The 13831-nt window shown below is 39.3% G+C and overlaps 1 protein-coding gene across 1 annotated transcript; it reads left to right on the plus strand.

The window, feature by feature from the left end:
* Nucleotides 1-5504: 5504 nt before the first annotated feature.
* sf3b6 (splicing factor 3b, subunit 6) lies at nucleotides 5505-10909 on the plus strand. The gene is made up of 4 exons (XM_080790832.1): nucleotides 5505-5655; nucleotides 9051-9169; nucleotides 9482-9620; nucleotides 10432-10909. Exons 1-4 carry the CDS (start codon nucleotides 5626-5628, stop codon nucleotides 10519-10521), a joined length of 378 nt encoding a protein of 125 aa, XP_080646958.1. The 5' UTR covers nucleotides 5505-5625; the 3' UTR covers nucleotides 10522-10909.
* Nucleotides 10910-13831: the final 2922 nt, after the last annotated feature.

Genomic DNA, 13831 nt, shown 5'->3' on the forward strand with positions numbered 1-13831 from the left:
CACAGTGCCCATGTAGCAAACTAACAATAACCCTTCTATTCCGGTTCACCAGTAAATAGATTGTGGTAAGTCCTGTTATGGGAGTTTGGAAGTTGTTGACTGGAATTTATTTCTGTGGCCAGGTATACCGACTATATTAAAATTCAATGTACAATACTGTTGTAGGTGTGGATTAGTTTAGAACTTATTTGATGTGAACTTGAACTTTTATTGTGAATGTCTTAATAGATACCCCTGCAGAACAGGGAGTTAAGACTGAATATGTTGCGGAGGAGCCACAGAATGTTGGCACCCATCATAAGGTAAAAGAACACAAATGCACCATTACCGTTTTGTCTGACCACATACTGTATGCCTCTTGAATGCTTACCTACAATTTCGGCATCAAAGCCATCAATAGTTGCATTAATAAGACTCCGTCAAATGTCCTGTTCTGTTTCAGTGCGACTTGATTGAATTTGAAGAAGACACGTATCGTGATGATGAACATTCTTCTGGTTAGTTCGCAAGTCTATTTGTGTGCTCATGTGAATATATTATTCATTGGTTGTATTTTGATTCGATTAGCCTTTTCTTTTCTTAAGCTATGTTTTGGGCTTTTGCGCATTTTATTGATAGTTACAGTGAATACGAACAGGAAAGAGGGAGGGACATGCAGCAAAGGTTGTCATGAACGGGACTCGAACACGCAAAGTGCTGTCAGGCCAGAGCCTATATGTGACATGTGCCACTAGGCCAACGGGCGCTCCAGCCAGGTCATTATTAGAGTCTGGGTTCTAGTTTGAAGACAATAAATTAGCACACTGCATATAACTACGGAATACTGTTTTCTCTGAGCTCCAATGCTGTCCCTTATGATAGCTCGTGTCTATGCCAAGATTCCAGCTGCAGTCCATGTAACAGGATGGCTGTCTTCTGGAAAGAGAAAATTGTGCTAGCATGTTGCAGCCTCAATCTAAACACAGTGCCCATGTAGCAAACTAACAATAACCCTTTTATTTCGGTTCACCAGTAAATAGATTGTGGTAAGTCCTGTTATGGGACTTTGTAAGTTGTTGACTGGAATTTATTTCTGTGGCCAGGTATACCGACTATATTCTAATGCAATGTACAATACTGTTGTAGGTGTGGATTAGTTTGGAATTTATTTGATTTGAACTTTTATTGTGAATGTCTTAATGCAGAACAGGGAGTTAAGACTGAAGATGTTGCGGAGGAGCCACAGAATGTTGGCACCCATCATAAGGTAGGGGAACACAAATGCATCATTACCATTTTGTCTGACACATGCTGTATGCCTCTTGAATGCTTACCTACAATTTCGGCATCGAAGCCATCAATAGTTGCATTAATAAGACTCAAATGTCCTGTTCTGTTTCAGTGCGACATGATTGAAGAAGACGTGCATCGTGATGATGAACATTCTTCTGGTTAGTTCGCAAGTGTATCTGTATGCTCAACATATATTATTCATTGGTTGTCGTATTTTGATTCCATTAGCCTTTTTTATTTATATATCTGCTTTTTTGCCTTTTTACTGATAGTTGCAGTGAAGACTGACAGGAAAGAGGGAGTGAGAGACAGGGAGAGAGTAGAGACATGCAGCAAAGGTCGTCATGAACGGACTCGAACATGCGAAGCACTGTCAGGCCAGAGCCTATATGTTGCATGCGCCACTAGGCCATTATTAGAATCTGGTCTGGTCTCTAGTTTGAAGACGTTAAATTAGCACACTGCATACAGTATAACTACAGAACACAGTTTTCTCTGAGCTCCAATTCAGTCCCTAATGAAAGCTCATGTCTGTGCCAAGATTCCAAAGTATTGTGAACCAAAACTGTTGTCATGTATTTGGTGTTCCTGATGTGGGTTTGGCAGCAGTATTTCACTGATCAATGACTGCTATATTTAACGGCAAACAAATGTTCTGTCCCTCTGCCCCTTTATTGGGAGTTACGGGGTTGGGAGGGGGGGGGGATCGATAATGAAATGGAATGCAATAGAAGCCACTGTGCTAGGTTATCCCTTTTCACTAGCCCCTTTTTTTTATTCATTAGCACCAGCTGTACTGGCTAATGGCTATACATTTTTGTGTCAAATCTATGAACCCATCACTTATGCTGCAACTTTAACGTTGCCACCCTCAAAATAGAGGCATCTGTCTTGTTTTACGCTATTCTATGTTGGGGTAAAATAGTGCTCTGTATCTTATTAAACCCATCTTGAATTGTCACGTGATCCACTGTATCTGTCTTCATAATGAACTTTATGCATTTGTTTTACCATGTGTCATTTTCCCTACAGCCCTGTTAGCTGAGACTGAACCTGCAACCTGTGAGCCTCAAGACCACACTGAGCCTTGCTTGCTTGATATGGTAATTGAATTGATGGTATTCTCATAATGGATTTTGTCATACAGTATGGCACACTGATGCAGTGCAGGTGTCCTTATTTTGTGGATGTCATAGGCAAAGAATGTCAAAATGTAGGAAAGAAGTTCAAGCTCATTTCTCTAATGGGGCTTCAATGATTAATGAGCGGTCACCTGCTGTTTGATTATAATCACTTGTTATTTTGCCACCAAATGTACAGTATGTGATCTAAATGCTATTAATAATTATATTAGAATTCATAAACAACAAATATTTATTACTTAAGTTTGATCTCTTTATTCCTGTCTAGGATGATGTGTATTTGGATGCAACCTGCACCGACGAAGACTATTGTATGTATAGTGCCATATTCTGTAGTTAAAGTATGAACTAATCTAATAATAAAATAGAAATGCACAGCAGAGCGTGCCATGAGGTGCGCTCACCACTGCTGGTACGGCTGCTGCTCTGAGTCCTAGAGCTCTCTGCACCTGTCTGGGTATGACTGCTGCTCTGAGTCCTAGGGCTCTCTGCACCTGTCTGGGTATGACTGCTGCTCTTAGTCCTGTAGCTCTCTGCAATTATATATCCTTTAGACCCGTTATTGACCTTACCAACCTTGAAATGTACCTTGGTTGGCTGTTGGAGGACACCGACACAACCCAGCCGATCGCAATACTTAGTAAATGGCATTTCAGACTCGTCCTTGTGAATATTTGATTTGCTTCCATATAACTTGAGGTTTTGTCAATTTAACTCTTTACTTATTAGTAAAGGCCAAACATGAAAAACACTTTCTTCCTCCTTCAATCTTAAACTCAAATCTTTCCTTGATCTACTGATTACTTGTAAACAATACCTGCTTTCAGTCTCTTTCCTCATTCTCTACTGATTGCGCTTGTACTCACCAGACCTGGTACCTGAAACTGAAATGGAGGCCAGTGAACAGCATGCAGATGAAGCTTCTACGGGGAACACGGTACTAGAATACACCCTTCATGAAAGAATGTGACGTTGTATTTCAGAACCACATGCAAATGAGTGGTTGAGTTTAGCATGGTTGATTCCGGCATATACACCTACAGTACATGCATAATTATGGTAAATGGTGCATTTACGTATAGCGCTTTTATCTAAGGCACTTTAAGAATGTGCATTACATGGGGCACCCGTGGTCCAGGCTCATGCCACATATAGGCTTTGGCCTGACAGCGTGTCGCGTGTTGGAGTCCCATTCATGATGACCTTTGCTGCATGTCTCTCCCCTTCTCTCTCCCTCTTTCCTGTCCCATCTTCACTTGATACTATCAGTAAAGGCAGAAAAGCCACAAAAAAAACAATGCATTACATTCACACATACATTCATACTTAGCCGGTGAGCCAGCCATCTGAAATTTGAGAGGACCTGTGATGTAATTTCTATTTATTTGGTCATTAAGATCTGCAGAATAAGAGGTCTGCTCTGCCGGCAAAAAAGGTTATGGACATTTTTGTATACCCCACCATATTAAGGCAATTTAATGCAAAATGTCATCATACTTTAAGTAGCTTTTGGGCCTGTGGCTCCCCGGCTAACTTGGACGGCAGGGGAAACCATGCAAGGCACCAACCTACTCATTGGGAGCATTTAGGTGTTCAGTTTAACACTTTAACACCAACTCTCGGGGAGCCCAGGATCAAGTGGCCCCTCTACCTCCTGACCTTGTCTGACATAGTTGTTTATTTTACAGGATTTAGTGGAAGATGCGTCCAAGGAAGACTCCTCCCATTCTTCCAACAACAGTCTTGGTAAGTGATTTATAATAAATGTATTGTTTTTTTATGCAACAATAAAAATGTATGAATTGGACACTTTCAAGATCAGTATTCGTGAAATAGTTGGTCAGGGACTCAGAGTATTGATAACTTGTTTATTTTTCAGGTGCTTTTTCAGAAGCCCAGTTGTCAATGGTGACTCATCTTTGTCTGGTGGTGGAAGATGAACCTGATGATCTTGTCATCTTTGAATGGAAGATTGATCCAGCTCGGCAGCAACAGAAAGACGAGTCAGACGTAACAGAATGATGGGATCACTGTTTGTTCTTCAGTGTTTTTTTTTATATACTTTTAGTGTGATGTATGTTATCATTGTAAGTGTGTATTTAATATGCCCAATGGGTGGAATTTAAGTTTAATGTTTTGTTTTATTTAACAGTTTTTCATTTAAAAAAAATGGTTTGTTTCCTCAAGAGGGCCAGTTTGAGCTGAGTACAGCATATTGCTAAAAAAAACAACTTAATTTTGCAACACTGAAGCTCATCTATTTTCCAGTTCCTTTCATTTGTTCCTTTTGCATGCAAGTTTGCTGTGACGTTTTTGGAAAAAAATATTTTTGTTTGCATCTCGTGTTGAACACAACACCCATACAAATACACAGCCATTCATCAAATAAAAAAAAGTGCAGCTCCATGCCTCCATATAAGAGTCATTTCCCTTTATCGTCATCCCACTGCACACGCTCACACACCAAAGTAAAAGAATCGCAAAAGAGAAATCTTTGAGTAATTTGTACATGCATTTATATTTCAAATAAGTTTGTACTCCTTTACCTTAAAATGCTTGATTTTATGAATGTATAATTTACAAGCGTCAACTTAGATATATTTTTTATGGTGTTTGGTGAACACCTCGACAAATAAGCTTTTATCACTGATCAAAACTGATCCACTGATGTTTATGATTTGCATTTGTGTATAAACAAACATACACATGATTTAAATAGGTTTATTAAAGATCAGTTATAAATGCATGCTGATCTATCTTTATAGGTAGAGTCCTCACATAAGCCCCTCAGGCTTCTTGCCTCAGCCTAGCACTTTACCTTTTCTATATTTTTGTATGTTTTATAGGATTTTCATACTATAAATAAAATCTATACTAGGGTTATTGGTATAGAAAATTGTACTCTGATCTCTAATAAATATTTAGACACAGACCTAAAATATAAACTGATAGATTGGGGTATAAACTGATAAATCAATGTATTTCATTAATGTATAGGTAGCTAGGTGTACTGTGTGTTGGTTGAGTGTGGGGGATGACCGGATATGGTCTAGAAATTCGAACCGGAAGCTCTTCATTCGTCAACAACAGCCCAGCTCTAGGCGCAGCCATTTTACCACAAGCAGACAAGCAAGCAGTGCTATTCTGAGCAAATAATTAGTTACCCATTTTCCTTCTTCAGAGGCTTACTGTTCATTAAAAGTACGTCGCCATGGCTATGCAAGCAGCGAAAAGAGCTAATGTAAGTTTTTAGTATCTATCGAAGGACGAACGATTCATGTGTAGCTTGAAACCAGCTTCGGCGAGCTGTAGAGGCTAACGTGAGCTGGCTAACGCACAGCTTCTGCTATTTGGCTAACGCATTTAGCACTTACAAACGAATGTCATGTTCATTATACTTTGTGTTTATTTGGGAGTGACGGAACATGTTCATGAACACACTCACGGCAACACAACGTCATACAGTTGAAAATTGCAGTGTAAATACCAAAATACGTGGGAGTTAGCACTTAGCAAGGGTGCTAGTAGTAGTAGTGTTTTGAAGGGGTTCCAGGTGGTCCCCAGCTAAAAAAAGGAGAGTTGACCCTTGCGGGTCCATTTGGTTTCAATTATTGTTAAACATCGGCATTACTTAATTTACAAGTCTACACAATTTGAGAATGTAGAAGAATTGTTACTTTGATCAGTGCTTGCAGGTTATCTCTCCTATGATACCAACATCAATACTATTGATTGATTGATTGATTGATTGAAATCTTTATTAACAGTTTGCAGAATTACAGTACATTTCAAGCACAAACTCAATACAAAGACTGTTAACTGTGAGTGGACGACCCAATTAAGCCTTACACTTGTTTACAACAGGGTCCACATTGTTCAATTCATCAAGACATTTAGAGACAAACAAATAGACACTTCTATGTAGTTAAAGAACAGAACAGGAATTCATCATATAGGAAGCGAAAAGGGAAAAAAAGTATATATACAGTGAGGGGAACAGGGGGATAAAAGAAAAGAAAACGAAAGACAGAGTGTAGGGCGCCTGCACACAACACCATGCGTTGATGCCATGTGTGCATATGTGCAGGCACCCAACACCACGTCCATACAAAAACATAGTACAATCCATAGTACAAAGACAGAGTGTAGGGCGCCTGCACACAACACCATGCGTTGATGCCATGTGTGCATATGTGCAGGCACCCAACACCACGTCCATACAAAAACATAGTACAATCCAGATACAAATTCAGCTTTTACAGAGGCCAGTTTCGAATTGCAGCCATCCGTAGGTGCCCTTTGAGAGCAGTTTTGAAGGAGCCAAGGGATTCACATGTCTTAATGACTGTTGGTAGGGCGTTCCACATTTTGGTCGCATAGGAGCGAAAAGAATTTAGTCCCTTGTTTGTGCCGAATCTGGGTTGTACATGGTTTGTTGCACTCCCTCTGGTGTTGTGGGTGTGGACTTCGTTTACATTAAGGAAGTATTTAGACAGGTACATGGGTATCTTGGTGGTGTATCTAATCTTGTGGACCAGACCCATTGCAAGATGCTGTACTCTGTCGTCGACCCTAAGCCATCCCAGCCTGTCAAAGTGGGCAGGGGTGAGGTGGGTTCGGGGGGTGAGGCCAAGTAGGAGCCTGACCAGTTTGTTTTGGGAGGTCTGGAGCCTTGTTTTAAGGGCCTTTGAGGTGCTGTGGTACCAGGAGGTGGATGCATAGTCAAAGAAACCTTGTACAAGGGCTCCTGTTAAGGTCTTCAAGGTGTTTTTGTCGACCAGTGAGGAGATCCTGTAGAGGAATCTTGTTCTTTGATTGACTTTTTTGATTACGTTGGTGGCCATCTTATCACCGGAAAGATTGGCCTCCAGGATGGAACCTAGGTAGGTAATTTGATCCTTCCGTGTGATAATATCATCACCAACTCTAACCAAGAAGCCATCTGCCTTTTTGAGATTACTATTTGATCCGAAGAGAATGGATTCAGTTTTTCCCAGGTGTAAGGATAGTTTGTTATCAGCGAGCCAGGTGCAGATTCTACCGAGTTCAGAGCTGAGGGTCTTTTCAACCTGCAGTTTGTTCCTGTCCGAGACCAGCAGTGCTGAGTCGTCTGCGAACAGGAACAAGTTGCAGTCACAAGCTGAAGTCATGTCGTTTACATATATTAGGAACAGTAAAGGCCCTAGTATGCTTCCTTGTGGGACGCCACAGCTCACTGGGAGGGGGGGGGACAGTGTTCCGTTCACTTCCACCATCTGTTCTCTCCCCTCCAGGTAGGATTGCATCCAGCTCACTGATGTGCTATCAAAACCAATAGCTTTAAGCTTGTTAACCAGTATGGAGTGGTTCACGGTGTCAAAAGCCTTTTGGAGGTCCAGCATGACCATGCCGCAGTATTTTCCAGCATCCACCTCGTGTTTGATGTGGTCGCTCAAATAGAGAAGGCATGTGTCAGTGGAGTGGGATGTTCTGAAACCAGATTGGAACTCGTACAACAATTTATTAGTGGCAAGATACTTTTCAACCTGTTCATAGACTATTTTTTCCATCACTTTCGAGATGGAGCTTAGAATAGAAATAGGGCGGTAGTTGCCGGGTTCTAATTTGCTCCCTTTTTTGTACAGGGGGGTTACTTTGGCCAGTTTAAAATCTCTGGGGACCTGTCCTTGTTTGATGGAGAGGTTAACTATGTGGGTGATGACTGGAGCTATGGAAATGGCTGAGTCTCTGAGAAATTTGGAGGGAATATTGTCATGGCCAGTGGCCTTGTGGGGTTGGAGGGCACTCAGTTTCTTAAGTACCTCCTCAGTTGTTACCATTGTCATTTTAAAATCATCTTTACAAACACCTAGGTTTTTGTAGAAGCCTTTGATGTGCTCTACACCAAAACGCCCAGAGTGGGAGGGCAGTTTGTTAACCAGCATTGTTGCAATGTTTGTAAAGAAGATGTTCAAGTGATTGGCTACATCAACCTTGTCAGTGATGAGGGTGTTATTTGATTTGATGTTTATGTTAGTAAACCTGGTTTTAAGTTTCTGACCACAGCCTAGTTGGAATTGTGGACAAAATCGTATTCAACGATATTTGAAGTTTGGGGTTTGAGAAGCTAAATATCATCAAAGAGAACAACTTGAATCCTAATTGAAAATATGACCAAAATTACTTTAAGTGAAATGCAAAGACGTATACAAAACGCCATAAACACTTTGGCAGAAGACAAACACTACTGCTAACCAATGAGAAGATTCAGCCTATTACATATCTAATGGTCTGTATTCAACATGTTTAAATTACATTAGTATGTACTGTGTACTACTACTAAATTGGTCAAGTAGTTCAAATAAGTAATTCATTTTAAAAAGTCTGAGAATGAACTTTTATTTTCAATTCCTAGTCATACTAGATCCTGGGTGTTCCAATGTGCACGAGGTTAGTATTGGGTACAACCAAGAGAGCCATAACTCAGGACCATTATATGTGTAGCTGGGCAAGGAAATGAGCGGAAAGAATAATAAAGTCCTTTTGGTCAAAAGTCAAAACCGAGTAAAATTTCCGGTGAGACAAAGACTGCGGTCTTGTAACTGTACTCGTCTTTAAATGCATGCAACTGACGGGTGTGTTGTCTGTTGCCTGCAGATACGATTACCACCTGAGGTAAATAGAATCCTTTACATCAGGAACCTTCCGTACAAGATCACAGCCGAGGAAATGTATGATATCTTTGGGAAATATGGACCAATACGTCAAATCAGAACGTAAGTATTATAAAATATGGATATGAACCTACACTGCTAATTGTAACATCCTCTCTGGAGGGATTTTCTTGCAGATAGTTTTTAGTACTGCTAATGGTGTACTGATTGTAGGTGGTTCAATATTTAATTTATTCCCTTAACGTTAAAATATTTGCATTCACTGTAGGGGTGAAATTATTGATAAATGTATTTGTATGTTTGACAGAAAAGTTATGTAACAAAATGTTAGTAACCAGTCTGGTCAGGTTATTGATGCATGCTGTAACAATGAATGCTCCTGCTCTTAATAATTTAGTAAAATGTGTTTTTCAGAGGGAACACGCCAGAATCAAGAGGAACAGCATATGTTGTCTATGAGGACATCTTTGATGCTAAGAATGCCTGTGACCACTTGTCAGGCTTCAATGTCTGCAATCGATACCTGGTGGTCCTCTACTACAATGCAAACAGAGTATGTATCACTTTTGTCTGTTTACTTCAATTGTAATATAAAATACAGTAACCTAGGAGGCTGTTTTTTGGTGTGATGCTGCACACTATTATGAGCAAAATATTAAGTAAAAGATTTGGTCTGATATCTCAAACCCTCACCCTAACCTCCCATGGGGCAGCACACCTAACCTTACCTAACCTAACCTTAACCCTTAACACACCCCTCACCAACCTTAATCCGGTCGTTTTAATGCACCCCTCACCAACCTTAATCCGGTCGTTTTAACGCACCTCTCACCAACCTTAATCCAGTCGGACCAATGCTATGCCAAAGTATGCCTCCCACAGTATTGTGTTGAAGGCAGATATTTATACAATAAAGTATTGTATATGAAGCCACATATTAAAGATCTGGACACTGGACAGTATTGTGTTGAAGGCAGAAGACGGAATGCTTCCGTCATACAGTCTGGAGAACGGAAGCTCTGATCATAGCAAGCAATAAAGTGGAAGTGAAGCCTCCTCCCCACTTCCGTTTTGTCTTTACAGTCGCTCAAATTTATCCTAATATAAATCGAAATTATATATACGGTAGCTTGCGGAGATTGTGGAATAATTGTCTTCCTAACTGCTGAAGTACTGCCACCTTTGTGCCTTGCTGTATCTTATGTTATACTCATGTACATACTGTTCCAGCTGGAGTACGATATGTAGATATCTTAGATTGTTTATCTGACATTTATCTCCATGAAAGAAATAATAATGTAGAGCTTGCACAAAAACCATATCATGTCCTTAATTAACTTATTTTCTCCTTTTGTGTTTTCCAGGCTTTCCAGAAAATGGACACAAAGAAGAAAGAAGAGCAGCTGAAGCTTCTGAAAGAGAAATACGGCATCAACACAGACCCACCAAAGTAGCAACCTGGAAGTCACTTCAGTTCCCTGCACAGCCACACAGTCTCATACTGTCTGATGCCCAAGTAATCCAATCTTCTTCTCAACATTTTGAAAAAATTAATTTAGACACTTACACCACTTAAAGGTGTACTTGGAATTGGATTTAGAAAGACCTTAGTTTGTTGGGATCTAATGTAAAAGTTAAACCAGTTTTTATTTTATTTTCTCATAACTTTTTATACTAGGCTTGCATTTCAAGATAGAATTGCAAAGAAAGAACTGTATGCCTTTCTGGATTTCATTGTCCAACTGTTTGAATTTGTAATTTCTTTTGTCATAATGACTTGCTTTGATATATCTGTTATATCTATATCTGTTCTGTAAAATAAATGTTGCTTTTATAAAAAAACTACTTTTTACTCTTTACTTTTTTTACTTAGAGCAATGAAGGGGAATTATTTCCCTAAGTTTCAACCCACTTTAATCAATATACAGTAACACATTTACGTACTTTAGTGTTTTAGTACTTTAGGATGCTTGCTCAGCATTTTTGTTAATTTGCCTGCATCTTGAAATTGCATGTACTACTGCGGCAGCTGATGAGAGTTTCAGCTAACTAACCAGTATACCATCTTAAGACAAATGGAGAATCTACACGCTCACAACTTGTCTCATTGCATTGTTGTTGTGAGCCTGTAGTTTAGTATTTTGGGGGGAAACTAATTTGAGAATTCTCTGCTGTCATGATGGTAATTCTGTGAGGGCAATAATGAACCCTATACGGTCAATGCCTCTATGTTCTGTGTCAAGGGGTCATGGATAAACATAGATTTAGCTTGCAACCTTTCTTTATATAGCCTATGTAAAGCATTTCCAGTAGATGGTCAATGCACTGGTGGGAAATGTAAATAATGTTTTATGCAGTTTAGTAAGGGGAAGGGATGTTTTATAACCATTATATATATATATATATATATCACATAAAATAATGCATTTAAATGCTTCAGTTTAACATGCTTTCATGATATATGTAGGTCAGGTTACACCCCCATTGTGTTTTTTGAAGCTTTCCTGTCTGGAAATGATTTCTAAATGGCACCATCTAGTAGTTGTATACAGTACTACATTCTAGTATGGCTGAAATAAACCACGTTTTCTCTACCAACACTGATTTGGGGACTAAAACAATTACCATAATGTTTTAGAAAGCCACCTCAATTAGAAATAGACTGAAAATCAAGTTGCTTTACATTGATCTTTGTTGTTAAAATGTCTTTTATGCCCTGCTGAGATTAATACATTGTGATCCTCCACTTGAATTAGATTAAAAGGGTAATTTTCTTTCCCCATTCTGTTTTATCTCTTTGCAAAATAGCAGATGGCCGGATTTTCATGTAACTTTGGAGGGAATGACCCTGAAGAAAACCAAAACCCTTTTGGGTTGAAAAAGTCATGGTCACAATGGCATAAGCCATGTGAAGAGACATAAAGATGTGGCTTGATCATTTGTTGGTTACCTCATGCTAAATTAATTCAAGTGATGCTGTGCTAATCAGCAATGATTTCAACATAAATTCTGTGTGTCAACAAAATAACTAAAATGTGGATGGGCAGATGTTTTAGTGTGAATGACTGTCCTGGAGAGCCTATTTTATACTTATTTTATACTTTATACAAAAGCCAAACTACTAGCTCACAACACCTTGCATTGTGAACTTCTCGAGCTTGTCTGACAGTTTGAAATCTTCACTCATAATGACATGCCCAACAATAGGGAAGCCAGTGTTTAACGTTTGGATCAAATGTGAGTCATATTCAAGAGTAAGGGCAAAATTACATAATCATGCCTAAGGTGGAAAACAACTTTGACAGTTGCATGGTGTTGGCACAGATATGAACTTCCCCATTCTCCTTTCTTAATTCTGGACAATAATAATAAGCAAACATTTTGCTAAATGAGATTGAGAAGATCTACAAGCTCACAACTGTTGTGAGTTTGTGGATCAGCTATTTCCGGTGAAGAGATTTAGTACAGAGGGGAAAATAAGTAGGGGACCAAGCATAGTCTCCTGGGTCTCCGGTCAATAGGGTTTAAAACTTGAAATGGTTAAACCTTATTATGAGTGAAACAAGCTTACCCAGCTGAGGGGCATACACCTAAATCACAGCTGTTTGACCAAACAAGCGCTTATGAGTTGAGTTGCGGTAACGACAGTCAAGGGCCCATGGAGTTCCTTTTATTAGAGTAAATCACAACACAAGGGAGTAGTGCAGCCATGTCATCAGGAACACAATACATGCTACAAAAGAATCCTTGTACACAGTTGCCATTGCTTGCATTTGGTATCGTGGTCATAATAGCAATAGTAATAAGAGAATTGTAATTATAAACATTTCAGGGCAAAATTCTGATTACAAACTTACTGGGACAAGCCTAATTGCTAAACGATGGCAATGGACTGATGTTTTGTTGTGTTGATAATGAGTACAATGCAAAATCCTGATTGTTAAACTAACATTTTACTGTGTACACTCTCAGATTAACACTCAGGATTTTACTGTGTATGGTTACGTAGAGTTTTTTATACCAGAGGAGCAGGATTTGTGGCTCTGCCCTAACACCTTAATGTAGCTGTCTTTACAAACCGACCAGGGCTTGCACGTTATTTCCAAGCAGTTTTTGTCTTTAAGTGGAGGGTGCTCTAATAGCTCAACTGAACTTATATACATTTAGTATGCATAAGCATGTGTATGTTAAGAGAGAGATACAGGGGAGTAAAAAAGTACAAAAAGACGGGTTGGTAGCAATAGAAAGAACAACACTTCTATGAGGAGGGTTGGGGGAAATAACTGTTTAGCCTACAAGACACGTGTCTAGTTACAAGCGCTGTCACCTTGTTTATGAGGGTACAAAGAAATGTCACACACTGCTTCTGTCTGTGCTGCTCTGAGCACTCATTTACTTAAGTTCAAAAACGCAAACAAGAAAGGTTGCATTGGCCTTATTCCTTGTTATTCTTTACAACTTTTATACCTAACAGTGTAAACTAAAAACAAACCAAAAAGACAACAACTTGGATTTCACCTCATTGATATGCAACCTGTATGTTCATTGGGGGTGAAACAAATTGTGGTTGAGGTGACAAAGGTTAAAACTAAGTTTGATAACAAACTTAAAATAAATAAATAAAGTATTGTAGATACATATGCTATTTTATATTCTTACCATATATAACCTAATTAAAGACATTCACTACCTCTGGTTAGCTACACCAGGGTACCTGCCTTTGTAGTGTAGACTTTGTGATCTCAATAGTTTGGAACCCAACAG

The sequence above is a fragment of the Protomyctophum bolini genome, assembly GCF_963924005.1.
Source record: "Protomyctophum bolini genome assembly, chromosome: 19".
Lineage (NCBI taxonomy): Eukaryota > Metazoa > Chordata > Actinopteri > Myctophiformes > Myctophidae > Protomyctophum > Protomyctophum bolini.

Coding starts and splice junctions, on each gene's coding strand:
- sf3b6 (XM_080790832.1), top strand. CDS start 5,626: ATGGCTATGCAAGCAGCGAAAAGAGCTAAT. Junction 5,656..9,050: donor AAGCAGCGAAAAGAGCTAAT/GTAAGTTTTTAG, acceptor TGTTGCCTGCAG/ATACGATTACCACCTGAGGT. Junction 9,621..10,431: donor TCTACTACAATGCAAACAGA/GTATGTATCACT, acceptor TGTGTTTTCCAG/GCTTTCCAGAAAATGGACAC.